The sequence below is a fragment of the Sinocyclocheilus grahami genome, unplaced genomic scaffold (assembly GCF_001515645.1).
Source record: "Sinocyclocheilus grahami isolate Dianchi unplaced genomic scaffold, SAMN03320097.WGS_v1.1 scaffold244.1, whole genome shotgun sequence".
NCBI lineage: Eukaryota > Metazoa > Chordata > Actinopteri > Cypriniformes > Cyprinidae > Sinocyclocheilus > Sinocyclocheilus grahami.
Genome location: NW_015505423.1, coordinates 600,649 through 628,518, shown reverse-complemented (window position 1 = coordinate 628,518; position 27,870 = coordinate 600,649). Strand labels below are relative to the sequence as shown.

At 36.3% G+C, this 27,870-nt stretch overlaps 3 protein-coding genes across 8 annotated transcripts in view; 2 read left to right on the top strand and 1 right to left on the bottom strand.

Moving 5' to 3' along the window:
- The first annotated feature begins 1,492 nt into the window (after positions 1-1,492).
- LOC107598104 (lymphokine-activated killer T-cell-originated protein kinase homolog) lies at positions 1,493-5,718 on the top strand. Of its 3 annotated transcripts, none has more exons than XM_016289373.1 (9): positions 1,493-1,582; positions 1,749-1,822; positions 1,982-2,075; positions 2,180-2,319; positions 3,416-3,585; positions 3,697-3,826; positions 4,745-4,822; positions 5,049-5,150; positions 5,258-5,718. In XM_016289373.1, exons 2-9 carry the CDS (start codon positions 1,753-1,755, stop codon positions 5,491-5,493), a joined length of 1,020 nt encoding a protein of 339 aa, XP_016144859.1. In that variant the 5' UTR covers positions 1,493-1,582; positions 1,749-1,752; the 3' UTR covers positions 5,494-5,718. The 3 variants fall into 3 exon arrangements, with proteins under 3 accessions (XP_016144859.1, XP_016144856.1, XP_016144857.1); XM_016289370.1 differs by having other exon boundaries at positions 5,049-5,153; XM_016289371.1 differs by lacking the exon at positions 5,049-5,150 and having other exon boundaries at positions 4,745-4,924.
- Positions 5,719-6,728: 1,010 nt separating this feature from the next.
- The window catches only part of LOC107598071 (N-acetyltransferase ESCO2-like), a 23,075-nt gene continuing 1,933 nt past the window's right edge, over positions 6,729-27,870 (bottom strand). The window contains exons 2-12 of one of the 3 annotated variants that reach the window (XM_016289328.1): positions 24,118-24,124; positions 10,638-10,692; positions 9,663-10,545; positions 9,502-9,580; positions 9,245-9,281; positions 8,832-8,973; positions 8,615-8,746; positions 8,439-8,528; positions 8,206-8,349; positions 7,278-7,462; positions 6,729-7,196 (exon numbers count right to left, since the gene is read on the bottom strand). In XM_016289328.1, coding sequence (XP_016144814.1) covers positions 7,064-7,196; positions 7,278-7,462; positions 8,206-8,349; positions 8,439-8,528; positions 8,615-8,746; positions 8,832-8,973; positions 9,245-9,281; positions 9,502-9,580; positions 9,663-10,545; positions 10,638-10,681 — 1,869 coding nt within the window. In that variant the 5' untranslated portion in view covers positions 10,682-10,692; positions 24,118-24,124 and the 3' untranslated portion in view covers positions 6,729-7,063. Of the gene's footprint in view, positions 7,197-7,277; positions 7,463-8,205; positions 8,350-8,438; positions 8,529-8,614; positions 8,747-8,831; positions 8,974-9,244; positions 9,282-9,501; positions 9,581-9,662; positions 10,546-10,637; positions 10,693-11,036; positions 11,115-11,168; positions 11,303-24,117; positions 24,125-27,870 lie in introns of those variants that run through there. The other 2 variants (XM_016289326.1, XM_016289327.1) reach the window with 2 other exon arrangements.
- LOC107598073 (coiled-coil domain-containing protein 25-like) lies at positions 11,605-14,261 on the top strand. Of its 2 annotated transcripts, none has more exons than XM_016289331.1 (9): positions 11,605-11,692; positions 12,032-12,079; positions 12,164-12,203; positions 12,316-12,367; positions 12,439-12,514; positions 12,600-12,703; positions 12,961-13,163; positions 13,673-13,718; positions 13,792-14,261. In XM_016289331.1, exons 1-9 carry the CDS (start codon positions 11,662-11,664, stop codon positions 13,819-13,821), a joined length of 630 nt encoding a protein of 209 aa, XP_016144817.1. In that variant the 5' UTR covers positions 11,605-11,661; the 3' UTR covers positions 13,822-14,261. The 2 variants fall into 2 exon arrangements, with proteins under 2 accessions (XP_016144817.1, XP_016144818.1); XM_016289332.1 differs by having other exon boundaries at positions 11,618-11,791.

Below are 27,870 nucleotides of genomic sequence, written 5' to 3'. Positions count from 1 at the left end.
TGTGATCATTTAGAATCATCTTTAACTACTGGCCATCTGGGAAATGGTTTGCTTATCAGTGATTCACAACTGGTGGGTCACGACTGTCACGACCAAGAAATGTGTTGCGAGTCTGTTTGGACAATAGGGAAAAACAATATTTTATCCAAATAATAAAATGCAACTGACCATATAATCATGCATACACTCTTAAAAATAAAGGTGCTTCAAAAGGTTCTTCAAGCGATACCATTCAGTCAAAGGTTCTTTAAAGAACCATCTCTTTCTTACCTTTTTATAATCTGAAGAACCTTTTTTCACCACAAAGAACCTTTTGTGAAACAGAAAGGTTCTTCAGATGTTAAAGGTTCTTTATGGAACCATTTAGACAAAAAGGTTCTTCTATGGCATCGTGAAGCACCTTTATTTTTAAGAGTGTAGGTAAGACAGGAAAATAGTTAAACTTTTAAAACGAGAAGAGAAAATGCTTCCTATATGTTTTCTTGTATTTTGACAAATTAGACAAATGCCAATGCCGAAATGGACAGGTTATGTGACATGCACTCGTCTTCATAAACCAACAAAATTTTGCAAGGTGGAAGAAAATAGAACCTAGACTATATTAAATACAGATTCACTTGCAACAAGGTTAAATGTGGTTTGAGCCGTCCATAATGGGTTTTGTGTTGTGGAATATAGTTTGTTGAGAGCATGAAATCGAGAGACAAGAAAAAGATTTTGGGGATCTGATCACATCAGAACAAATAATCAAAGTATAGTGTGGTGTTTGGTTTTGGGACATTTTTGTTTGTTTGTTTGTTTACTTTTAATTTGGTACTGTGTTGGGTTTCCACTTGTTCAGTTTTAAAAACGGAGTACTCTCACAGCTGAGAACCACTGAATTCAATTAAAGTCAATATCTATTGAGCTTGTGTTAGCTGACTTTACCAAATGTAATGTTTGATACATTTAAATGGGTTTGTATTAGCAAAAGCAGACCGCCATCAACCAGGTTCTTTAGCAACTGCTAGACTTCTGAAAATGCAAAACATCAAGAAATATATTTCTAAACAGAAGTCTTATAGCTTTTTTTATGTAACACAGTGAACATAAATAAATAGTGTACTTGCTAAAATTAGAGTGCATTGGTACTCTAGGTTAAATTGCTGAAAATTAATTCACCCTCAGGCAATCCAAGATGTAGATGAGTTTGTTTCTTCATCAGATTTATAGAGATTCAGCATTACATCATTTGCTCACAAGTGGATCCTCTGCAGTGAACGGGTGCCGTCAGAATGAGAGTCCAAACAGCTGAAAAAAACATCACAAGGAATCCACACCACTCCAGTCCATCAGTTAACATCTTGTGAAGTGAAAAGCTGCGTGTTTGTTAGAAACACATCTACATCTTGGATGGCCTGAGGGTACATTTTCGGCAAATTTTCATTTATGGGGAAGAAGAAAAAAAAACTACGAAAACGTACGCAGTCAGTTTTGTCCCGCTACGGACACCGTAGCTTTACGTACGTTTGACGTCAAACTAACCGGTGATTTTCAAATCCGAGCGCGTATTTCAGCAACTCTGAAGTTCTTCTTCTCTAATGTAATTGAATTTGTTTACATTATCTATATAAGTCATATTACGCATCATGAATTGACGTTTGATATTGAGTATAGCGTGATTAGACTTGTTTGTAACGTTTGTCGTACGGATTGTAACAATGTAAGTTAAACAAAAATATGATGATCTTTGAATTGTTTCATTTTAGAGAAATGGAGGCCAACAAAGAATCACCTAATGCCTTTAAAACGCCTTGCAAGCCTGCAAAAGTGAAAAGTCCAGGTAAAGTGATCTTTAAACGTCTGATGCTATGATTACAACACACGTTACATTGACTTTCTCATTATCAAGATGGTCTAACATCCCATCTTGATCAAAATATTGTCTTTTTTCTGGAAAACATTAAAATAGTTAATTATCTTAAATGTATTGTTTTATTAGTCAGTGCATGTGGAACCCCAGTCACCATTCCTGCCTCTCCTTTCATGAAGAAGCTTGGCTGTGGGACTGGAGTCAACGTCTATCTTATGAACAGGTACATACATACATGCATACAGTATATTGGATGCATGTTTATACTACCTACCCCATTATAGTGTCATGCAAACGTTGAAACATCTATGTCACTATTTACATCAGGATGGGTAAGCACACTCATTCACCATGGGCCATTAAGAAGATCAACAGCAAGTGTGCAAAAAGTCAAATGACCGTTTATCAGAAGCGTCTGTGCGAGGAGGCAAAGATCTTAAAAGACCTGCATCACCCCAATATTGTTGGTAAATATGTCTTTAAAATATTACATTTTAATGTAAGGGTAATGTGAAAATTCTAAGACGAGCATCTTTTTAAATGAATTATTTCCTGTCTGTTTTTAAGGCTTCCGAGCTTTTACCACAGCAAAGGACGGCTCGAAGTGTTTAGCGATGGAGTACGGTGGAGAGCAGTCTCTGAATGACCTCATTGAGAAGAGGAGAGAGGAAGGTCTGCAGGCATTTCCAGTGGCCACTATTGAAAAAGTGGCTCTTCATGTCGCACATGGTTTACAGGTGGGGTTGTAAAATCAGATATTTGCAAATGTACTGTTACTGCATCTTTAAATATTGTAATTATTACGTAATCTCAGGCTTCTACGTCTGTGTTTTGTCTTATTTCTTCAGTACCTGCACAATGAGAAAAAGCTTTTGCATGGAGACATGAAATCATGCAACGTTGTCGTCAAGGGCCACTTTGAAAGCATTAAAATCTGTGATGTTGGTGTGTCACTGCCACTGGATGAAAACATGCAGGGTATGAAAAGATTGAAGATTTCAGCATTATTTTTCCTTGCTTTAATCATATTCTTTTATTTTAGTTTTATTTATTTATTTATTTTTTATCATTTTGAATGATGGCCCATCAGTTGAGAACCACTCCTGTGAAATCTGACATATGAAATAATAGTCTGAAGGATCTGTTGCATATGTGTTTTTGTTGAGTGTCATATTTGATACAGCCGGCTTTTATGACTCCAAACTGGGCAAAAACAAAAACTGTGCAGTTGCAGATATTTATATGGCCAAAAAGTAAGATGAAATTCTGATAGTATATCTAGTAATTCTAGTAATGTAAATCAGTGAGATCTTTATAACAGACTGCTTACATAAAATGCATATAAATATCAGTTGTCACAGTCATATGTCTAATGGTGATATTTAAATTCTTATTTTTGATTAAAGCTCTGAAGTTTTTATTGTTAAAGATCTTAAAAGACCTGCATCACCCCAATATTGTTGGTAAATATGTCTTTAAAATATTACATTTTAATGTAAGGGTAATGTGAAAATTCTAAGACGAGCATCTTTTTAAATGAATTATTTCCTGTCTGTTTTTAAGGCTTCCGAGCTTTTACCACAGCAAAGGACGGCTCGAAGTGTTTGGCGATGGAGTACGGTGGAGAGCAGTCTCTGAATGACCTCATTGAGAAGAGGAGAGAGGAAGGTCTGCAGGCATTTCCAGTGGCCACTATTGAAAAAGTGGCTCTTCATGTCGCACATGGTTTACAGGTGGGGTTGTAAAATCAGATATTTGCAAATGTACTGTTACTGCATCTTTAAATATTGTAATTATTACGTAATCTCAGGCTTCTACGTCTGTGTTTTGTCTTATTTCTTCAGTACCTGCACAATGAGAAAAAGCTTTTGCATGGAGACATGAAATCATGCAACGTTGTCGTCAAGGGCCACTTTGAAAGCATTAAAATCTGTGATGTTGGTGTGTCACTGCCACTGGATGAAAACATGCAGGGTATGAAAAGATTGAAGATTTCAGCATTATTTTTCCTTGCTTTAATCATATTCTTTTATTTTAGTTTTATTTATTTTTTTTTTTTTTTATCATTTTGAATGATGGCCCATCAGTTGAGAACCACTCCTGTGAAATCTGACATATGAAATAATAGTCTGAAGGATCTGTTGCATATGTGTTTTTGTTGAGTGTCATATTTGATACAGCCGGCTTTTATGACTCCAAACTGGGCAAAAACAAAAACTGTGCAGTTGCAGATATTTATATGGCCAAAAAGTAAGATGAAATTCTGATAGTATATCTAGTAATTCTAGTAATGTAAATCAGTGAGATCTTTATAACAGACTGCTTACATAAAATGCATATAAATATCAGTTGTCACAGTCATATGTCTAATGGTGATATTTAAATTCTTATTTTTGATTAAAGCTCTGAAGTTTTTATTGTTGGGGGCTGAACGTATAGCTAAATGCAATAAAGTCTGTTTTTATCATGTTTGATACTTAAATGTTAACATGATTTTTCTAAAAATGATGTGTGGATAATCATGCTAGCTTTCAGTCGACTAAGTGTTCATCTTGAAATATTACTAACAATATAAAATGTTTCTTACGTGAAAATCAAAAGGTTTCACAGCAAAAAGGCACATGCACCATGACCTGAAGGTCGATCTTTCAGTCGACTAAGTGTTCATCTTGAAATATTACTAACAATATAAAATGTTTCTTACGTGAAAATCAGAAAAGGTTTCACAGCAAAAAGGCACATGCACCATGACCTGAAGGTCGATAATTTTTAGAATGATACTAAAAGGCATTTTACTTTCTAATAAAGTATAAACTTTCACAGTAGAAGGCTTGTAGTATGTTGTGTGCAACATGTGTGTCAGTGTTGTGATATTTCAAATCTGTCCTTCAGTGAGCGATCCAAAGGCCCACTACATTGGGACGGAGCCGTGGAAGCCTAAAGAAGCTTTGGAGGATGGAGTTATCTCAGATAAAGCTGATATCTTTGCGTATGGACTCACGCTGTGGGAGATGATGACACTTTCTGTTCCTCACCTGGAGATGCTGGACACTGAGGGTGATGATGATGATGGTAAATTTACTATTTTATCCTTGGCTTATATTAAATATATTTAGCAATTTTCACACTTTTCCATGATTTAAGTCGATTTAATGACTGTTTTCGTTTTTTCCTTTGGAGGATGGAGTTATCTCAGATAAAGCTGATATCTTTGCGTATGGACTCACGCTGTGGGAGATGATGACACTTTCTGTTCCTCACCTGGAGATGCTGGACACTGAGGGTGATGATGATGATGATGGTAAATTTACTATTTTATCCTTGGCTTATATTAAATATATTTAGCAATTTTCACACTTTTCCATGATTTAAGTCGATTTAATGACTGTTTTCGTTTTTTTTTAGATAACTCCTTTGATGAGGATGATTTTGATGAAGATGCATATTATGAGAGACTGGGAACTCGGCCGGCTTTGGACGCAGCCACTCTCGGAGGGGCTTATCAGAAGATGGTGGAGCTCTTCTGTCTCTGTACAGAAGAAGACCCTCATAAAAGACCCTCTGCAGCTCACATTGTTCAGGTGCTGGAGTCAAACACCCAGCTTTGTGACAAAAGCAGTGAGGTCATTGTAGTTGATTAAATGTTCACTGTTAAACTGTAAAATATATTGTATGCTTGCCTGTTGGGTCTGGTTACTGTTCTGTCTATAATTTTACTTTGTGAGCTGGTGCATTTTCACGTTGTAGATACTTTTCTGTTGAGGATTTAGTCATGTTACATATGTTCTTATGTACTCTATTGATCTATTCAGACATTCTAGATACTGTAGTTGTCGGTGCAATTTGAATTCAAATCTGTTTTTGAACCATGGTCTTTGTGTGCAAAATCAGCACACATGCTAAATAAATGACTTGGAATTTTTGGATGGATGGATTTTTTCTCAGACTACACTGACTACAATAGCAAAGTAGCTGAATATGAGTAATTTATATTCAACATGGAAATCTCCATGTGAAGTTAGCGTGCCCTGCTTTGTTACCTACTACAGTATATTCTAAACTGAAGGTTTTCAAAGATTTGTGGTGCCATGGATACATATACATCTAACAATATTTTTGACAACAGAAAGTAAAAGAAAAACAGTGGCCAGTCCCAAGTATACAGTAGTTTAATAAGTTTATCATATATTTTTTCAGACCCACTTGCACCCTCTGGATCCCAGTTTGAAAACCTCTGCACTAAAGCATCTTGCGGTTTCTTTTAAAATTATTGAATGTTAGTTTTTATGGGCCGAATTTTTCACACAAGACTAAGTAAAATTAAGTTAAGGCAAAAATTTTAATTACAAACTAAAAACTTAAGTAGAGCTCATTCACATAAGCTATATACTTGTGTGTGTGTATATATATATATATATACACATACACACACACACTCTACAAGTTGTTAAAGGGTATGGAATAGAAATGGTGTGCATCAATTACTCATAATGGGCAACCCTCTTAAATACACCATGTGTGAATAATTCCCCCCCCTCTCAAAAAGTATATAACAATTTGGATATAGATTTATCGGCCAACATATCGGTTATCGGCTTTCAAAAATAAAGAATAATCGGTTATCGGTATCGGCCAAAATTTTCATATCGGTGCATCCCTAATACATACACACACACACTCTACAAGTTGTTAAAGGGTATGGAATAGAAATGGTGTGCATCAATTACTCATAATGGGCAACCCTCTTAAATACACCATGTGTGAATAATTCCCCCCAAAAAATTCTTGAAACTCACACGATGACACATTTACACAAAGACAATACAAAATATATGAATAAGTACAATTTATTTAAAAATATGTACAAAGTCAAAAGCAAGGAGCAGTTCAATTGAAAGTTCTTGTTCAATTTACAACTAGCTTCAAGGAAATTATGATTTTTCCAAACAGGAACCTTTAAAGTTAACGGGCTAAACAGCTTGCATTTGTGCTAATGTAAAGCGTCTTAAATATGAATTCATGAACTCACTGTCAAAGACAGCCCATCAATCTCTACACAACAGTAAAACATGGATTTTCTCTGGAACACTACATGAGATTTATCATATTAGACAACTTCATTTAAACATCTGACAATTTTTTTATCTATTAAAATCTTACAAAAGCATTCACAAATGCAGTCATACTAAAACCTACAGGAAACGTTTTTCTTTAACTGATGAAGTTGTACACCAGAAATGTTGGTGTCTCGCAGTACTTTGTAGCAAACAGCTTTCCTTCTGGTGTAGGGTCAGAGAAGGCGATTTCCTCTTTGGTCAGGTGGCTCCCGTACATGAAAGTAGTCCTGAAAACAATTTTATATACAGAAGCAACCTCCCACAATAAATTGTTTGTTTGTTATTAATGCACTGAAAATGTTTAGTACCTGACAGTGTCCAGAAGGCGAGTGGCGATGCCCTTCCTCCTCATCAGACTGAAAACCCAGATGCGACTGACACCACAGATGGCTTTTTCCGGCACGGTAGAGCAGCACCAGGCTCTGTGGTGCTCCATGAAATCCTCCTTGCTCATGTCTTTGGGTTTCTCTTGCTCTTCCAGCACCCGAAAAGCCTAATTGATATTGGGTATGATAAGAGTTTAGCCAGATCAAGAGGGTTTCTGCAGGGTTTTTTTTGATGGCAATTGTTTTTTTGTTTTTTACACAAAAATAGCTCAAGGCTTGAATAGCTCTGCTCCTAACCACTAGAATATGGAAACCACTTTTACTGTACCTTCTTATCACACTGCAAAAAAAACGATGTTCTTAATTAGTATTTTTGTCTTGTTTTCTAGTACAAATGTCTAAAGATTCTTAAATCTACATTTACTTGAGAAGCAAAATGAAAATAGTTTTGTGTTCTGAGAAAACGATCAAAATTAAGTGGGTTTACAATTAAAACAAGAACAAATATCTACCAATGGGCTCAGAAAAACCAACATAATTTAGATTTTGGTGCAAGAAATTAAAAGATATTTGAAAGATACTTGTTCTTGTTTTAAGCATAAACTCAATTTTGATCAATTTCTCAGAAAACAAGACGTTCAAATTGCATCTCAAGTAAATGTATCTTGATTTAACGATGTTTAGACATTTGTATTGGGGAAAAAAAAAATACTACAGATTATTATTTTTTGCAATGCATGTAACATTTAATGCCTTGACATTTCTGCTCAGATTTGAGACCTTTTTAGTCCTTAACTTGTGGAGGGGGGAAACAAACCTTTTAAAAACACAGAAACACAACTTTATAGCTCAGAATGGCAATGATACTGAACTAAAGTCAAATGTTAGAAATGGTTTGTTAAACACTCACCTGTCTAATATTTTCAGCCACCAGACATCCCACCACCATCCTGTCGCTGTTAATGAACAGGTAGGTTTTAGCTGAGCTCGGGCTACTGAGGGTGATCTGCTGAAAGCCCAATTCACTGTCTGCAATCCGTCTCACGTCCTCTGCCTGAAACAAAGCAGCACAGGTTAGGAAATGCTGGAGATTTAGCTGGACAGAGCAAGTGTTTAAACTATAACCAATCACTGCCAGCATACCTTTTTTGTGGCATACTTAGGATCATCAGGAAGAATGAGAATAATCTTTCCATCCCAAAACTCAGCCACAACCCTCTCTTTTTTCCAACCCTAAAAACACAAAATGATGTAAAATTGCATTATTTGTTACAGCAGAATTGCTCAGCTGCATTGATGAAAACATCATGACAGCTCACCACAAACTTAATGGTGTCCAAGAATCGCTGATGGAACTGTGTGTGCTGGAAGTTGTCCTCTGGACTGTCTGTACTGTACAGCATCCCACAGGACTCACACGTGGTGGCGCCGAACTGCTTCTGACCAGCATCCTAAATACCAGACGCGTTAACCATTAAGAAGAGGTGAAAAGAACTACCAGTTTATTTCTCTCCAACAATTTGACTTTCTACTCACAATGATAAGCTGGTTATCTGTTTGCTTCTTCATCTCTCTTCTCAATGCAGTTCTCTCTTTGGCCTTCAGAGCAGGAGTACCAGTCAGTGCAGAAGAACTGCTGGTGTTCAGCTGTGGCAACAAAACCCCTTTTTTCTGAGCTCTAAAACAAAGATGAGAACAACTGCTGACGATCAAACAAGACACTTTACGTGGTCATGACATAGCTGATAGACTGAATATAAACTGGCTGGAACACAACGTCATTAGGTCATTCTATAACAGTAGCCTTATGCAGCAATGCTTTTGAAACTATACATTTTTTACAGTAACCATGACTGCTTTTTTTCTGTAACCACGCTCCCCCCACTTCCTCAGTGTGACAATTTTTGCCACAGTTGCATTAGGAATAAATAAGTATATGACTGTCTTACCTCTTAGTGCCAAAGATGGGATAGACAGATGACTCTTCTGAAGAGGGAGCAATTAAAAAATAATTTACAAAATGTAAAAAAAAAAAATCAGATATTGTTTTGCTTTGTTAAAAACAGAATTTATAAAACTAATTCAACTTCTCAAATAAACTGAACAAATTAGAAAGTAAGTTCTAAAGTAATATAGAATAAAAATGACTTGTTTATAAAATACAATATATTTTTGTTTTTATAGATAATTGGTGGATGTTTTTTACCTTCATCAAGAGAGCTGTTGTGATCTGGTGGTGGTATGTCACACACATCAAACACCGAATCTGTTTTTGCGGGTGAGTCCTGGAAAACATTTTCAGTTTGAGAAAAAGCTGATGAAAGCTTCACATAGTTACTAGCAGATAACTCAACAGTTCAATATTACCTGGCTACTAGCTTCAGTGGATCTGTTGGGACTAACAGATCTCCTCAAAACCACCTTTAACTCTTTGGTAATACCATGCATATGTGCCAGGATATGAGGGGACATCTGCTTGGGGCTCAACATCACTTGCGTTGACTCGCTGTGCTCAGCAACTTTATCGGTAGTAACTTCAGTTGTGTTGTCTGCATTCGGGTGTCTTTTTAAGAAGATGGCACGGCGGACTGGAGAACGTTCTCCTGGTGCTGTCGGCGCTTCCTTCTCCTTTGTGGGTTTCTCACAGGTTGAGGGTTGTTTAGGCTTTGTGTTCTGTGCAGATCTTTTGAACATTGAAGTGGGCTTTTTTCCAGTGCCGAAGAAAGCTGCTCCCACAACCAGCTTGGGCTTGCTCTTGGATTTCATACTGCTAAATGAAATCGGGGCCCCCGTGGCCTTCAACGACTGATCTGTTTGCGTGTCAGAGGGACTTTTCCCTTTGGGTTTAGCAGTGAAGTAGCCTTTCAGGTTAGACTGTGGAACTGTGGCACTGCCTTTCTTTTGGACCTTCCTCACTATTTTTTTAACAGGATTCCCAGCATTCAAAGGGAGGCGTGATGGTTCTTTGCTAGGGACTGATGGCGGTGACTTGGTTTCCTTTAACAGCTTCCTTTCCAGAGGTGTGAGATAAAGAGGTTTCTGCTTGCTGTAGAAGGATCCCGCTCCCAATACAGTTTTTCGTAGCGAGATTCGTTTTGGAGGAGATTCTAGTGAAGAGGTCCTCGGCATCTTCTTAGGTGTACTGAGAATCTTTTGGGGTGATGCCAGCGAGGTGGGAATATTCTCTTTTTGTCGAGTGGCCCTTCTTGGAGAGTTTCTCAGGCTTGTTATTCGTTTCTTAGATGGGTTACTGTGGTGGGTATAAACAAAACGGAAAGAAATGGTTCACAATCTGTGTCATAAGAGCAAAGTACATTTCAAAATCTAATATCTATCACATACCTCTCAGCATCAGGAGAGCCATGTTTTCTTTTTCGGGATAACATCTTCAAATCACCTGAAATGAGCAGACAGGGAATCAGAACATGAAGTGGTATAAATGGCTTTTATAGGACGCCACAGTTTGCATTTCTGATATTTCTGCAGTAGAATTTTGCTCCCACTTAATCATATGAGAATTTTGTTGAAAAAGTAGTAACATGATCAAATTTAGTAGACAAAATGAGTCATTTGTGTCAGTAGACTGAGAATACTCTGTGACCTTAAACTGAGAGATTCAAAAGAATCAAACTGTATGTGTTTTCGAGTCAAGCGTATTGCTATGATAACGACATATGTAGCTTGGCTCATAGTATAAAGAATATAGTACATATATTTTCAATACATATCATCCTTTTATACCGCAGCTCTTTTCTAGGCGCCTATTAGTTGACAACAAGCAACATCTCGTTAAAATACACGCAGGATCCCACAGTCAACACAAACCGCGTTCTAATACTGACAATGTAACAATATATGAATTAGTTCACATACCAGGTAAAAAAAAAAAAAAATCCGATTCTGTTTTTGATTTTGTGTGGAAACACCTGAACACAATTATTGCGGCAAATCTCTCCCTTCACCCGCGGTCTGTTTTGAACAACGCGCCAAAGTCAATTGCGGCGCACACGGAAACGGAAACAACGACTCTGTGTGACGTCCGGTTAAGTGCGATTCATCTCTACGAATCGGTTCTTTCGGACAGTTTGTTTCAAAGAACCGGTTCAAAAAACTGAGCGCTCCAATTCAGATTGTTGCGGCCATCCAGTTCCTCCAAAAAACGTTATTTAGAATATTTTAGAAAGTTTTTTTATTTATTAGAACCCACGGACGTATTTGCTGACGTGAGCACAGTTCGACATCGGAACGAATTGTTCAAACCTGAATCGTTTAGACCCGTTCAACCGAGATGCGATTCAAATGAACGATTCACTCACCGGGAATCACGTCGTTGGAGCGCTGCTTGTTCCTGTTGTGGTCGGAATAGATGGTGCACATGACATGTGCCTCTGAAACAGGTTATTACTTACCTCTGATGTGCGCGATGTATTGTTGAATACATATTTGAAAGGTTGCGTCTTTGCGTAAAAAGATGGTGTTTTACTTTATAAGCGCCGGTGAGTAGTGAATTGTGTGCTTTCTGTGCCCAGGCAAAACAGTGTTTATGTTGTCAACAAAGACATTTGCATTATAATGCTAACAATAATACAACATGGATCAAAACTGCAATACGCTGTAGCTTGACATTGTGAGATTATATTGTTGGAGGTTCGGTGTGTCTTCAGATATGTAACAAGAATAAACAAACAAACAAAAATTGCTTTTTAAAAGTTGCAATACATGCTTCTCTTTTACAGTTGTCTCGCCGCCCTATACCATCTATATGGGCAAAGATAAACATGAAAGTAAATCATTTCTTATAAATAATATTTTCCAGCACCCTCACACTTTGCTTGTCACGCCATTAGTAACTTTTTGTTTTTCAACAGATGAAGATCTTATAAAATATGGATGGCCTGAAGATATCTGGTGAGAACAAAAATCTATTTGGTGTTTGCCACCACAGATGAATTATTATTTTCTAGTTTTGCTTTGCTGTGAAATATTAGTTCAAGTGCAATGAATGTTTCTTGTGTTCCAGGTTCCATGTGGACAAGCTCTCATCTGCCCATGTTTATCTAAGAATGCCCAAGGTATCATATTTTAACCTACAGGTTTATTTATAATATTTCTGTGTTTACATTTATTATGTTCACACTTAAAGGGTACAATGATAGAAGAGATACCAAAAGAAGTCCTGGTTGACTGTACCCAGCTGGTCAAAAACAACAGCATTCAAGGTAATGCTTCTTTACAAGACACATCCAAACTTGTTTGTTAACAATGCTATTTAAGGGATTTTCTCAAATGTATTTTTATTTATAGGTTGCAAAATGAACAATGTTAATGTTGTCTACACACCGTGGGGCAATCTCAAAAAAACAGCAGACATGGATGTCGGGCAGATAGGCTTCCATCGGCAGAAGGAGGTATGCGGAGAGATATAAACTGTGATTTTGTTCACACTGCAGCCAATTCTGATCCAGAACTTTTATTAGGATGCATCAGCTTGAACTGACAGAAATTAAACTAATCTGAGTAAGTTGTGCCTAAAAATACCATTTGCTGCCTGTCTGAACAAAGTCTGTGTGATTCTAAGGTGCTCAGGTATTACTATAGTACTTTGAAATCTTCTAAATAACTGCAAATTCTGTATAGATATCCATTTGCTATACAATGTCAACAGGTGAAAATTGTGGCAGTAGAAAAGAAAATCAACGAAATCATCAACAGACTAGAGAAAACAAAAGAGGAGCGCTATCCTGATCTTGCTGCTGAGAAGGAGTCCCGGGACAGAGAGGAAAGAAGCGAGAAGAAGACACAATTACAAGAGCAGAAGAAAAAGGAGAAGGAAGAAATGAAGAATAAAAAAGAGACGGACGAATTAAGGTGCTGCATATTGTTAAAATATTGAGCATATTATGCATTTTATTACCTCTACACAAACATTTAAAGGGATAGTTCACCTTCAGTTGCTGGTCCCCACTGACTTCCATAGTATGGGGGGAAAAAACACTATGCGAGTCAGTGGGGACTAGCAACTAAAGGCGAACTATTCCTTTAATTTTAGAAAAATACACTGGCGTCCAAAAGTTTGAGACCACTAGCGAAATGCGTTTATTTAGCATTTTCTAACTCAATAAAAAAAAAGTCATTACAAATTATATTATCAGCATAACAGTTTGAGTGAATTCCTATTGTTTATATATGTATATAAATTATATTTGTTAAATCACTCTTTAAAGTGGTCTCAGACTTTTGGACTCCACTTTAGATGCATAAATGATAAATATAATAAAAAATAACCTTTGTACATCAGAATCGGTCCTTGAGACGTATTATTTACAGGTACAGGCATCTATTTTGTGTACTTACTTGTAACATCTACTTTCCTCAAGGAATTATTCATCACTCATGAAGAGTGACAACATGACCACAAATGAGGTAATACATCCTTAATATTCTGCGGAGCATTGACAAATTCTTTTATGACATGATATGATCATTTTTTCTGCAGGGTGGCAATGATTCGGATGACTTCATGTAAAGTAAAGGAATGAATCTGCGATTAATAAGAACCGACATCTTCCCCCACAATATCTTATTTGTCAAAAGAAGGGACGCGTGCACTAGAGACAGCAGAAATCAGCCATCAATAAGAAACAGTACTTGTGCCAGGACCGTTCTAGAGCAGTTGTTTTTGTCATTCCTTTGAAAATACAAATGCAATATGTAAAGTATGTAAAAATGAAATGACATGATTGAGTAGATTGCTCATTTAAACAAGAATTTCAAGATCTCCGCTGATTCTGTGTTTTAAACAGTTATGTTGTTGATGTTTTTGGATGAATTAAAGATACTCGCTGTGGAGATATGTTAATGGATGTAAGACATTTAGGGTATTTGTGCTTGTAAATGATAAACCTTTTTGGAGTGATACCATTGAATGACAAATGCCTAAACTTTTTTGATGTCCTAAACTAAATAAATCTTTGACTTTCTCAGTTCACTTCTGTTGTTATAACTTTCTACAAATACACTTCTCTGAGCAAAGCTCAAAAATATGAACTTTTTCCTCCTAAATTTCCAGTTCCATATGAAAGCAGTCATGGCATTTGGATGAAGCTAGCATTACATTAAAATGTGGTAAATGATTTAAAATATATATATATATTTAAAGTTTACAGAACTGAACTACATAATTATTGCTTTGTTCAAGCTTTCAGTAGTAAAATATTGTTACTGACAAGTCAAATTGGCGTTCTCTTCCATTCAACCTGGGCCATAATATCCACTAGAAGGCAGCATTGTATCGAACAAATAATTTGTTGGTATAAGACATCCACAATAGGATACAAAACGGGCTCTGAAATAATTTAAAAAGAGCACAGTGATTAAGAACCTCAAACTAAATATTACACAAGCTGTTTCGTAACATTTATTTATTTTATGAGATTTTATCAATGCTTACTAAAATTGCTAATCTAAAGGTCTAAATACAGCTTGAAACCCTTATTTGTGATTTTGCCATGTTTTACCAAGAAACATTAAATTATTAATTTTTATTTTTTAAATAAAATGTATATACATTTGAATTACTATACCAGAATTATTTTATTTTATACCGTAAAATAAGACCCATCCAAATAATTTTGGTACAGTAATATCACTGACAATGTTATGTTTTGGCTGAATGATCAGAAATCGAGTTTTTTAAGAGTCTGAAAGCAGCTGACAGACCACATCCTCCTAAAGAGCTAACACACTTGTTGCGGTACAGACAGACACAAAAGAAAGAAGTTATTCTGCAAAAGCGGCGTCTCCTGTCCAAAGCTGAGCTGGAAAATATGACCTTGGACTGGACCTCAGATGTCCTTCACTGGCAGGATGTTTCTGGTTTGTTTATAGGAAAGATTCCGTCACATTCTTTTCAAGCCAGTGGCACTGCACTATTATAACACAGACCTTTCCAGGAACTCATTTACAAAAAGCAAGTCTTGTATTAAAGCAAATTGGATTTAAACTTGGGAGTTACATTGTCTGAATGATTAAATCCTACTGTCACGCCCATGGCACATACATTTTACTTGTGGAGACAAGTAAATACGCTGCAAATTAATCAAAATAACAGATTAATTCAATAATGGCACACAATTCAAAGTTGTTTGTCAAAGCTGTTTTGAGTGTGGCTTGCATATGTCCTGATTCATTTCCCTTATGCCAGTGATTTAAAGGAGTCATATGATGCGATTTCAATTTTTCCTTTCTCTTTGGAGTGTTACAAGCTCTTGGTGCATAAAGAAGATCTGTAAAGTTGCAAAGACTAAAGTCTCAAATCCAAAGAGATATTCTTTATAACAGTTAAGAGTCAGCCACACCTACCTAAAACGGCTCGTTCTAACATGCCCCCACATACCTACCTCACTATGTGGGAAGATTTGCATTACGCCGCCCAAATGTTCACGCAAAGAAAGAAGGTGTAACTTTTATTCTCGCTGTAGTATTGTTGTTGCCGCCGCCGCCATGTCGTGAAGGCACTGTGTGATTCGTTGTGAAAGCGAAACTACTTTGTTTGGCCTTCCAAAAGAGGACGATATTGCGTCGTCATTCCTAGAGCTGATCCATGCTGGTAGCTGAGGAAATACTACAACTTTGCACTGTGGATCGCCAGATCGGCTTTCACCGTGGACAGGGGTCGTCACATGTGGTTGCCCACGCTTGAGGAATTCGGCCAATCACAACGCACTGGATAGCTGGCCAGTCAGAGCACACCTCGCTTTTTCAGACCGATGAGCTTTGTAAAAATCGACACATTTCAGAAAGGCGGGGCATAGAGGAGAAACAATAATGTACAGTATGTGGAAAATAATGTGTTTTTTTTAACCTTAAACCGCATAAACACATTTCATTACACCAAATACACAAAATAATGTTCTTTTTAGCAGCATCATATGACCCCTTTAAAAAAAAAAAAAAAGATTTTCCATGAAACCTTTTCAGAAGCAGCAAGGATCCATGTCTACTGTGCACCCTTAAAAATAAATGTTCTTTATTTATGGCTGAAGTTAGCATCAACAAAACAGAGAAAACGTCCTTAAACCTTAACAAACACTCATTTCTGTCCAATCGTCTGCTGTCACAGTTAGCTTAGACCTCCACTGGGTGGCTGGGGCCCTGCCACACATAACCTGTCTGCTCCATTGACCTCATGTTTAGGACAAAAAGTCTCTCTAGATGCAGCTGTGGGGCACAAACCAGACCCTGTCAGCTATACTTCACATCTTCACTGGCCATTAGCACACACTGCGGCCAAAACTAATGGCAGGGACCACACACATGCACTCACACTGACAGAGCGGGGATAAAGAGGCAGGAAAGCAGTGAGAAGTGTGGACCGCTGCACAAAATGAAAAGGGATGTGCCTCTGTGGTCTACCGAACCGGCCGGGCCAGCTGGAGCCTTTAACAAAAGCAAACAAGGTCATAAAGTGGGTGCCGAGAAGAACAGGCCTGGAGATGAGCCACTGTGATGTGAGGCAATGTGGAGGACACATGGGGCTGATTGAACAGTTCCTGCACTGTCGGGGAATGAGAAGACCTCAAACAATGAGATAAAGTGCTGCTTTCTGAACCGCTGGGAAAAACAACAGAAACAGTTAAAGGGTTATGATTATGAAGTGCTAACTTAATTTGTAAAGAAAGTGGAGACATCATTTTAAGTATGTTCAGGCGTTCTCATCATTGTATTGTGGTACCACATTCTTTAAAAAAAAAAGCAAATTATTTCAGGACTTGCTCTTTTTTTTTGGAAAGAAATTAATATTTTGTTCAGCAAGGGTGCACTAAAAGTGACAGTAGACTTTTACATTGTTACAAAAAAAATGTATTTTAAATATGCTGTTCTCTTGAACTTTCTATTCATCAAAGAATTATGAAAAATGTTTCATAGTTTTCACAAATCAGCATATTATAATGATTACTGAAAGATCATGAGACATTAAAAGACTGGAGTAATGGCTGCTGAAAATTCAGGGTTGCCATCACAGGAATAAATTACATTTTAAGATATAATAAAATAGAAAACAGTTATTTAAAATTGTAATAATATTTCACAATTTTAATGTTTCACTGTATTTTTGACCAAATAAATGCAGCCTAGCAGAACAGGCTTCTTTTAAAAGCATCAAAAATTTTACAGACCCCTACACTTTTATTGATTGCAATTTAATTGTTGTCATGAGACGCCGAAATGAAATGATATTACAGTAATAGCTGTCTGATTTTCAAAAAGACTCATTTTACTATTTTCATTAGACCTGAAAACTATCCAAAGGTCAAGCTTGGCTCATGTCATATGAAAAAAAGTATACATTTAAAAACAACAAGAAAAACAAACACAATTATTTTAATTGTCCACCTTTTATTCTTTTTTATACTGATCTAATAATATTTTATATGCTCTACTCTAAATCTAACCATCGCGTTTGGATTTTAATAATGTATTATTTGACATCATTTAGCTATTATGAATTCCACAGGGGAAAAGTTCAATATGAATTCTACAGTTCAACAAAAACAAATCTGAGATTACTTTGTGAACAAGCCACATCTGCAATTCATAAATGCATCAACTGTTTTAGCTCTTCTTTACAGTAATATCTTTGCATGATACCTACAACCATTTCCAACCATAAGGTACGATAATTACAGAAATGATCAACTTTATCTTTTAACCAGAGGAGATTTCTGCCCTCATTTGTGGGGTTAGAACCCAGTGGAGAGCATCTCTCCAGCTTCATTCTTCATAACACGATCATTCCCATGGGTACAGTTAGAGGTTTAATTTGTGCTTGACTTATCGGCAACATACTGCATTCTGCTGATTCACTCCAGAGGCCCCTGACACAGTGATTAGACAAGATCAACAGAGATGTGACCTACTGATCTGCTCAACCCATCCAGCTGACAACACAAATTCCTCTGGCACACATACAAAGCTTACACCAGCAGCAGAAGATTTCCAGTCAAACCCTTATCTCACCTTGTTTTTATTTTGACAACACTGCTAGAAAATCCAGCTAAAATCAGCTTAAGCTGGAAGATGTTTTTCAAAACTTGGTACCTGCTTTCTTATTAGCTGCTTCAAACTGGTTTATGTTGTTTACCGGCTGGTAGATAAGGAAGTTGTCAGAAGGACGTCAAAGGAATAATCATCTCAATAGCAGCTGCTTGTCTGGTGTGTGATTCTTCAGTGCACACAACCTGCTTGTTGTTGTCAACATGTTTTAGAGATGCGACTGATTAGGGGTATGGCTGGTCAGCATGGTTAGTTAGCCTCTGCTGGTAGATGTTGTAACTAAAGCATCTGACAGAAAGAAGAAAAAAACATCTTTATCCATTAATGGCCATTCAAATGCATAATAAAAACAAAGCACAACTATTTCCCTATATTAATGAAATCATTTTGATGAATATTGCTTGTAAAAATGTTTATTGCATCAGAATACACTAGAAAACAGATCTGACAGAAAGAAGAAAAAAACATCTTTATCCATTAATGGCCATTCAAATGCATAATAAAAACAAAGCACAACTATTGCAACTAAAAATGTTTATTGCATCAGAATACACTAGAAAACATATCAACCACCTAAACTAGCTTGGATCAGCTAGAAACCAGTGTTATTTTAGTATTATTTATTGTATTTATGAATCTCTTGAATTCAGTTTTCTTTTAGGTTTTAGACATTTTGTCATGTGCTTCAGTTATTTTTAATATTTCTGCTTAGATTTAATTAATTTTATTTCAGTTATAGTTTTAGTAATTCAACTTAAACTTATTTATTTCAGTTAGTTGCCAAGGAAACATTTCTAAATTTCATTTCAATTTAAAATCTTTTTTTGTTGTTGTTGTTGTTAAGGTTTTTCAAATTTTAGTTTACCATAACTACTTGTCAGTACATTTTGAAATAAACGTAATTCATATTTCAAAGACAATAGAAATTATTATAAAATTACACACGAAGATGTATTAAACATGGTCATTGTCAAGTTCAATGTATAATTTGAACTAAAATTCATTTTAATTTAATTACAAATAATATGCTTTTACATTTCTGAAGTCTATTCTCATTTCTAAAGTGTACTTATTTTTCATAAGAGACCCAGAATGAGGCTGCGGTTGAGGGGCTGTCAGAGGGAGGTGTCAGTGTAATATTTGTGGTCTGGAAGTCATTCTCTTTTTGTCCAAATGAGCTTGTTTATTTTGATCTATTGTGAAATAAAGTTGCTTTATTGTGGCCTAGTTTAGTTACTATTTCAACTCAGTAACTGGTGTCTCACTGCATGAACCTTGTCAAATAGTGCAGGGAAAAAATTGCCTGTTTTGTCTTGTATATTGACTCAGTACAGTCTGTATTTTTAATGTTTTGCCCATTTAACCACATTGCTTATAAAGTGTTCTTATTTCAGGGTGACCATAGAAACTCCATGAAATCGTTCCTCGTAATTTTGGAAACAATAGTCAAATTGGAAATCTGATGTTTGGGAATCATGCCTGCCTCCATGCATTTTACATTCTCTGAACAGAATGCCTCACCCTCTTTGTTTTTTGCAGAAGACTGAACAAATATGACAGATGACTACATTTACCAAAATGTGCATTATACAATGTGCAGTGATCAGATGCAAAGTAAGGTGCTTTGGATAAAAGCATCTGCCAAAATTCATATCTAAATGCATAAATGCATAACAGGACTCACTGTGTGGCATCCAACAATACAATGCACTAAGCTTAGACCAGAAATTATATTAACTATGATTTCTAACTCCATCTCCTTCCTCACTATTTAATTGCACTGCAGAAGTATTTGCACACAAAACTGAATTAAAAACAAACAAACTGCAGCTTGACCTGAGATGTAACTGGATACTGATATAAACATGCACTGTAACAATGTTGCAATAATGTACTATTGTTTGAAATGTATAATAATTTTAATATGTATATATCTACATAAAATGCTAACAATATGTATATATATGTGAAGATGCAATCAAGAAGAAGTGCCATTTGAAATTTTCTTCTAAAATTAGCATTTTTGTCAGGCTCCTATGATAATGTTCAGTTATTTCACTTTAATGGCAATGAAAAGAACAATATCAGTGAAATTACTGAACTTATGCATAGGAGCAAAATTATTTGAACAAAATTATTGGAAAATGGAACATGAGTAAAATCAAATTAAATATGTCATTATACAGACACACATTATTGCTTGACTATAATGCAGCAGGCAAATGTTTTTTTCTATGGTAACTGACAATTAAATATGAGTTTTTCCTGTGCAATGTGCTAGTTCATATATTAAAAATTGTTCAATAAAAAACTCTAATAAATATTGCATGTCCAATTATTTTTTATTTGTGTTTATAATTATGTAATTATTTACTTTTATTATTTATTTGATTACTAAGCATAGAATAACCAGAAAAAATAAGTGATCACAATTATTACCTTATTCCATATCAACAGACCAACCTGGAGGTAAGCAATTATATAGACAAACAAACCTACATGTGATGTAACATAAACATCATGCAGAACAGAGCCTTACATCACACTTGGCATGCCTAGAGTTGTCATTCCATCCAATTATCATAAATGCAAACAATGCCACACATGAGACTGCATGGAGACAGTGAGGGTGTTTATATAAATGAGCATATAAGCAGATGCAGCCTCCTCGAGACGTCCTCCAAGCACGATTAGAGAAAAATTGCTGCATGGCGTGGGACGAAGAGGGGGTTCTTGGCTTTTATGCATCTGCGGTTGCCTATGAGGAGCCCTCTGGGAGGAACAGGACTTGACTGGCAAGTAGAGCTAACAGGGTCCAGATGGCACCCCCGCGTTTGGGAAGGAGGTCAGGGGCTGTTACTACAGCTGCGGGTTCCTCTGCACCAAGGCAGGGCAGTGGAAAATCATATTACAATCATTGTATGAGGTGAACATTTTGGACGCACCCAAAATCTTTCAAACACCATATGGAGAGGTAAAGGAGGGGCAAGAAAAGGAGGGCAGTGCTGATTTTGCTTTAATTTTATGTTCAACACTCACATGGCATGTTAAAGTAGCATGTAAAGGGAAACAGCTGGGGTATATTACACTACGGATGATGTTGTCATGTTATGCAGTGCCATTTCAGAGCAAAATCTGATTGGCAGAAGAACAGTATTTTAGCTCAATGTATTAGTTTACTGAGAAAGTGGTGCAAAACAGTCAAAAACTGCTGATAAATCTATGGCAGAAAGCCACTGCTATGCTGGAGGGAGGTTGGACTCATGTCAAGACTCTTCTAGAGGAAAATACAAAATAGGGTTGAGATTTTAGCATAACGGAAAACTTCAGATGATACAATTATTAGGGACACTAGATAAAACACATTAAAGGGATAGGTCAAGCTAAAATGACAATTCTGTCATCACTTACTCACCCTCATATTGTTCCAAACATGTATGACTTTCTTCTTAATGTAGAACACAAAAGAAGAGATTTTGTAGAATGTCGACTCCCACTGACTTCCAGTTCCCATTGCCAAAACTGTTGTTACCAACACTCTTCAAAATATCTTCTTTTAATCTTATGAAAGAAACCCATACAGGTTTGGATCAACATGATGGTGAGTAAATCATTACAGAATTTTTATTGTTTGGGTGAGAGAAAAAAAAATTCTAAGAAAAGGTCAGAATTGAGAGATATAAACTCGCAATATAACTTGCAATTCTGAGAAGAAAGTCAGAATAGCGAAATATAAACTTGCATTTACAATAAAAAGTCAAAAATGCAAGATAAAAAGTTGCAATTACCTTTTCTATTTTTTATTATTTGGTAGAAATAGAATTGCAAGATGTAAATTCAGAATTCACAGAAAATAAATCAGAATTGTGAGATAAAAAGTCACAATTGCCTTTTTTATTTATTTATTTTGTGGTGGAAATGGCATTCAGTGGATTATTAAGGGATAAAGCAATCAGTTTATTGCAAAAACATGCTTCAAGTTTCTGCCTTTAAAACCATTTTGGATAACATGAGCAACAGGGCCTGATTGCACAAAACCTCTTCAGCAAAGAATACCTTTAATTATAGTTATAAAAAAAGGGTTTTTTTTTTAATTCAAGTTTTTTTTTTTTTTTTTCGCCAGATGCTAGTTTTACACAAACTTGTGGAATTCATGCATGCTGACGTTAAAAAAAGCATAAGGTGGACAAAACAAATTCTACAATATTGATGTGCATTTGCAATTTAACTTTTTAATAAAAATTATGCTGTGTATAATCTGTAATGAAAAATAAATTGTATTACATTGGAAAATACTTTCTTGCTTAGACAAAGTAGTCTCTTGGACTGAACGGCTGGAAGATGAACATCCCTTGGCTTTCTTCATGCATGCATTTCACAAATTATTTCAAACGAAACAACTCTTACTTTCCAAGGCCACCGATTGACAAAAACAACACATGGATAAGTGGGCTCGTGGAACTTTATTAAAAAGTGACTGTCTTTATCCAATAAATCAATTATTTTTTTGGAAGGCTTGTCATCTAAAAAGAATGAAACTCTTTAAATGTCCTAATCAAATGTATCCTTTGACTTGTATTGGTATTCACAATTTGCTAAACACAGTTTAATTACAAGCGTAGCAGGAAAATTAGTTTGAGAACCTGTTGCTGCAAACACACTTCAAAGACGCTTTGCAGATTGCAAAACAGAGCGGCATGCAGAGGTGTAAAGTATTGGAGTAAATGTACTTAGTTACTGTACTTGAGTATCTTTTCGGGTACTTTGTAGTTGTACTGAGTATCAAAGATATTAGCAACTTTTACTCTTTACTCCACTACATTTCTGAATGAGTATCTGTACTTTTTACTCCACTACATTTGAAATGAGTGTTGCAGTTACAAATTACATTTTGCATGGACCTAGCTTTTTCTGTGGCAGTTTATTTCTGCTACAAAAGACGTGATACTGCCTGCTACAGATCACTGCAAGTACTGCGTTTTGCCCTTACTCACCCACACTTGTCAACAAGGCTACTTTATGTGAATGCGAGTTCCTTAGCAAGTATTTGTGAATCAGAGGTGTTTTATGTATGAGATGAGGACATGACTGCAGCCGGCAATGAGGCCCAAACCAGCACATCCACTGCAAGAAGGCTTCGGCTTTTTCATTTTACTTAACATTATTTTATTTATCCATTATACTGAAGAGACCTTTTTGAAAGATATTGTTTTTTGTTTGTTTTGTAATTTTGAGGTGTTCGGTTTTATTTTGGTTTTAGAAAATAAACGTGATCGCTCTCCTCACAAATCAACTCATTCTTGTTTTTGTTTCATGTTCTCTGTTCCTTTCCCTGGACTTTTATGTCACTTCCTGTCTCCCGTGGTGTTTGTAGTCAGTTTGTAGTCCGTTTGTTCATTGGTTCCCCTTGATTAGTCTCCCCAGGTGTGTCTTATCTTGTTAAGCTTGTTAGCCCCGTGTGTATATATAGCCCTAGTTGTTCTTTAGTTCCTTGTGAGTTGTTGAATGTAATGGTTGTCTCTTTGCCAGTCATGCTGTTCTTTGTTACAGTTTTTCACTGGCATGTCTCTTTGAGCCTATATTTAGTATAAGTAAAATACTTAAGTACTGTTAAAATCAGATTCTCCAAGACTTTGACTCAAGTTGTTTTGGAATTGGTGACTTGTAACGTGTAGTGGAGTAATTTTCACTGTAAGGTATCTGTACTTTTACTCAAGTATGGTTTTTAGGTACTCTTTACACCTCTGGCGGCATGTGACCCCAAAACCAGGTCAGAAAATGACAGACCCTTTAAGACCACCTGTAAGGAGCAAAACATTTCACAGCAAAGGTCAAGTCAAGTAACTGTAGCCATATACAGTATATAGATGCATATTTTTATATTTAAATCTAAATACTTTAAATAGATACACATATAAACCTTCTGTGAATAGAGATCTGGAATAACTCCATATTATTAGAATTTGATGTTAAGCCTTTTGCCTGCACTTCAATTGAACTCAGGTTTTAACTGCCATTTCCAGAAGATTTTTTTTTTATAAAACCCAACCCACCCTTGTTTACTGACATACCAGAGTAGTTTCTTTTTTTATGCACAACATCACACCATTCCCATCTGCCAAAGGCTCCAAACTGATGCCGTTTGTTTGGAGAGAAGCATTTCCTCCTCCATGTGGTTTAAATAAGGAGTCTCTTGAGTGTGTCTGTATAATGAAATCCAAATAATGTTCATGTTTTATTTGGTTTGATTTCAAACAATTTCTGCAGCAATTTCAATTCAATTATTTGGATCATTTAATTTAAGAGAAACAAACAAATAAAGAAAACCTATTTCATGTATGAAGCTAATCAGTGGCTTGTGTTGGACTTCAGAAATGAGATGACAATTCTTTTTTTTTGGTTGACTGATGTCAATAAAGGATAAAGGCATTAAAAGCATTAAATTAAGCTTAAAGAATATGTTGACCCTGTCACCATGCAACTAATACTAACATGTTTATAAGATCATTTACATTACTATATACTAAAACAGAATCACGCCAAATGCTCATCAAGTTTATGCAAATTAGTTCATTTGTTTGAATCAGACATGATCGCATGTGGTGATGCCTGAGACAGTTGTTTACAATCTAATTACTGAAGCAGAAGCCAATTTGTGCTGACTGACAAGATAGTATGCAATCAAGTAACTTTTCACCTGTATTTTGTCATTATCTCCCTCACACCTCACATTCATCCCACGGTTATGAGAATGCAACAAAAAATCCCTCCCTCTCGAATTTTATCCCCTGTGATGATTTGATTATAAGATTTTATGGCCACTACGTAGACGCTGAACAGGTCTGTCAAGAGGTCTTGGTTTTGTTCAGGTTGTCACTTTTCCAAAAAGACCTTTCACTGAGACTATTAACTGTTAGCTTGCTGTCTGGGTTTATAGTCTGTTAAGGTTTATGTGTAATTTACAGTTCCCTGAGCACTAACTAAACAACAAATGTATGTTGTACAGGATCTCTACAGTGTCTGGCTATGTTGTCAGAATATATTTTCATGACCTTACAGGTGACTTCGTCAGGTGTGCTGTGCGTCCCTTTTGACGCAATTAAAGAGACCGTTTGCGAAGTGAAAATGAAACAATAATAATGTAGTACAGCTGTGCAAGGAAATTACTCTAGATAATGTTCAGTATGTCCATCACAAAATCATACTAAAAAACCAAGTCAAGAATGGTCTTATACATGTGGTCACGTTATTAAAAGAGCAACGCCATGCTGTTTGGGAAATCTTTGGAAGGATTATAAACCACTTTGCAAAGTGAAAAACAAGTAAAAACGTCAACAAAAAAGTACAAATGTAATTTGTCATGCTCATGTCAATGTCATGTCATCATTTCCAATTAAGGACATATATCTGATAAAATATCCACAGATCTGTGCTGATGTCAAGTCTAAACTCTGCTGTTTTTGATGCGTCTAAGTTTGGCCAAAAAAGAGGAATTTTAAGAATTTTTCCAGAATACTACTTAAACCACATTTTCCCATAGAAAAGTATTTTTGTTCATTGCAAAACACGTACTCTGCCTCACTGATAACATTGGCAAGATTTTTAAAATGTTTTTGAAAGAAGCATTTTATGCTCGTCAAGGCTGCATTTATTTGATTAAAAATAGTAAAAATAGCTTATTATTGACATTTAAAATGAATATATTTAAATTGATATTTTATTTTATTTTAATATATTTCAATATGTAATTTGTTCCTATGATGGCAAAGTTGAATTTTCAGCAGCCATTCCTCCAGTCTTCAGTCTCACATGATCCTGCAGAAATCATTCTAATATGCTGATTTGGTGCTCAAGGAAGATTTTTTTATCTTTTTTAATCATTATCAATGTTGAAAACAGTTGTGCTGCTTAATATCTTTGTGGAAATTGGATTCAGGATTCTTTGATTAACGGCAAAGAGAATTTACTGAGGGACCAAATTGTTATTCTTTATTAACAAATGTTAATCTTTAAATGTCTTTACCGACACTGTTGATCAATTTAACCTGTTAACCCGCACCGGCGTGTTTAGGCGTGTCTGTGCTATTTATTACCTTTGTTTTAAAACAATATTCAATCAACTATCATAAACTATATATCATTTGGAAGCTAAAACACTCAAGATCCATGTTCTGAGCTTGTTTTTTAAATCAATACACCAGAGAGGAAAGGGTTAACATGAATGCTGAAGGACCGGCCATTTTAACATGTACAAAGTGAACGCAGTACTTACATTTCATCGCCTATCCACCTTTTTCTTGTCGTAAAAATGGGCGCGGCCATTTGTAAATTATATGGGTCTGGCTTCCGGTCTCATCTGCGTCCACTCCGTCCAGCTATTTTTAGCTGAGCAAAACAGTTCGTTTTGCTGCTTGATATTGAAAGTTGGTGTGTCTTATCATATTATTTTAATGTATTATCTTAATTATGAACACACTGGTTTGTAGTGCAAACAGTTTTACCGTTTACTGCACGTTGTTATTCTCCTCGTTATTTACCTATAGCGGCTAAGGAACCGGAAGTCTCACCCATAGGCTTACTTCCGCGTTGAAGAAAGGGTGTTCTGGTCAGCTCGGACTATACCAAGAAACATCAGCACAACATTTCAAGATAAGAGTCCACTCTTCAAAATGCATCCCACTTTTTAATCCAAAACCACGAAAAAATAGGAGAAAAAACAAAAGATCCTCCTTTACATGAGCGATTCGAGTTATAGTTGTAGATAGCGTCCATTTTCAAAGAAATATTCCAGCTTTGAAATGGCTTGTTTCATATAGAATAGTCTCTTCCGAGCAAAATGAGCCCTCCCAGTCTCTCTCCTTCAATCACAGGCGATGTTATAACCCAGAACAGAGACGGAGTCGCTGACAGGTTTAGCGAGGTGCCAGTCTGCGCTCCGCAAGTTTGGGCTGTTTGAAGCCAGCCAATGCCTAGCCAGCAAAGCTTTGATGGATGGAAGTGTTAGCCAACCACAAGCACGCTTACAGTGATTGACAGTTTGCATATTTGACGTAAGAAGGCTTGAAGAATACCCGTGCGCAAAGCGAGTGTGTATTTCTGAGCTGCATGCGCTCTCGTCTGTGCGCACGCTGCGGTCACTGAATGGCGTCGCGCGCTACACGGAGTGTTTATCCGCGAGCGGACTTTCTCCGAGGCGTACATCTGAATCTCTCCATCATGGGACATCGACTTTAGAAGAGTTTGTGTGCTGTTTGAAAGTGTTTTGGAGGGCGTGATGTGAAGCAGTGGTGAACAGCAGCAGAAAGACCCGGAGAGACGCATGACAGGCAGCATATAGCACGTGAGTTTCAACGCCGTTCTCTTGAATGTTTGTGTTTGTAGATTTTGTGTCATGTTAGCTGTTTTAGATTATAAAAATGACAACGAAGAGGGAAAATATGAGAGGGCTACATGATTTGTTTGTTTGTTTGTTTGTGTGTGTGTGTGTGTGTGTGTGTGTGTGTGTGTGTGTGTGTGTGTG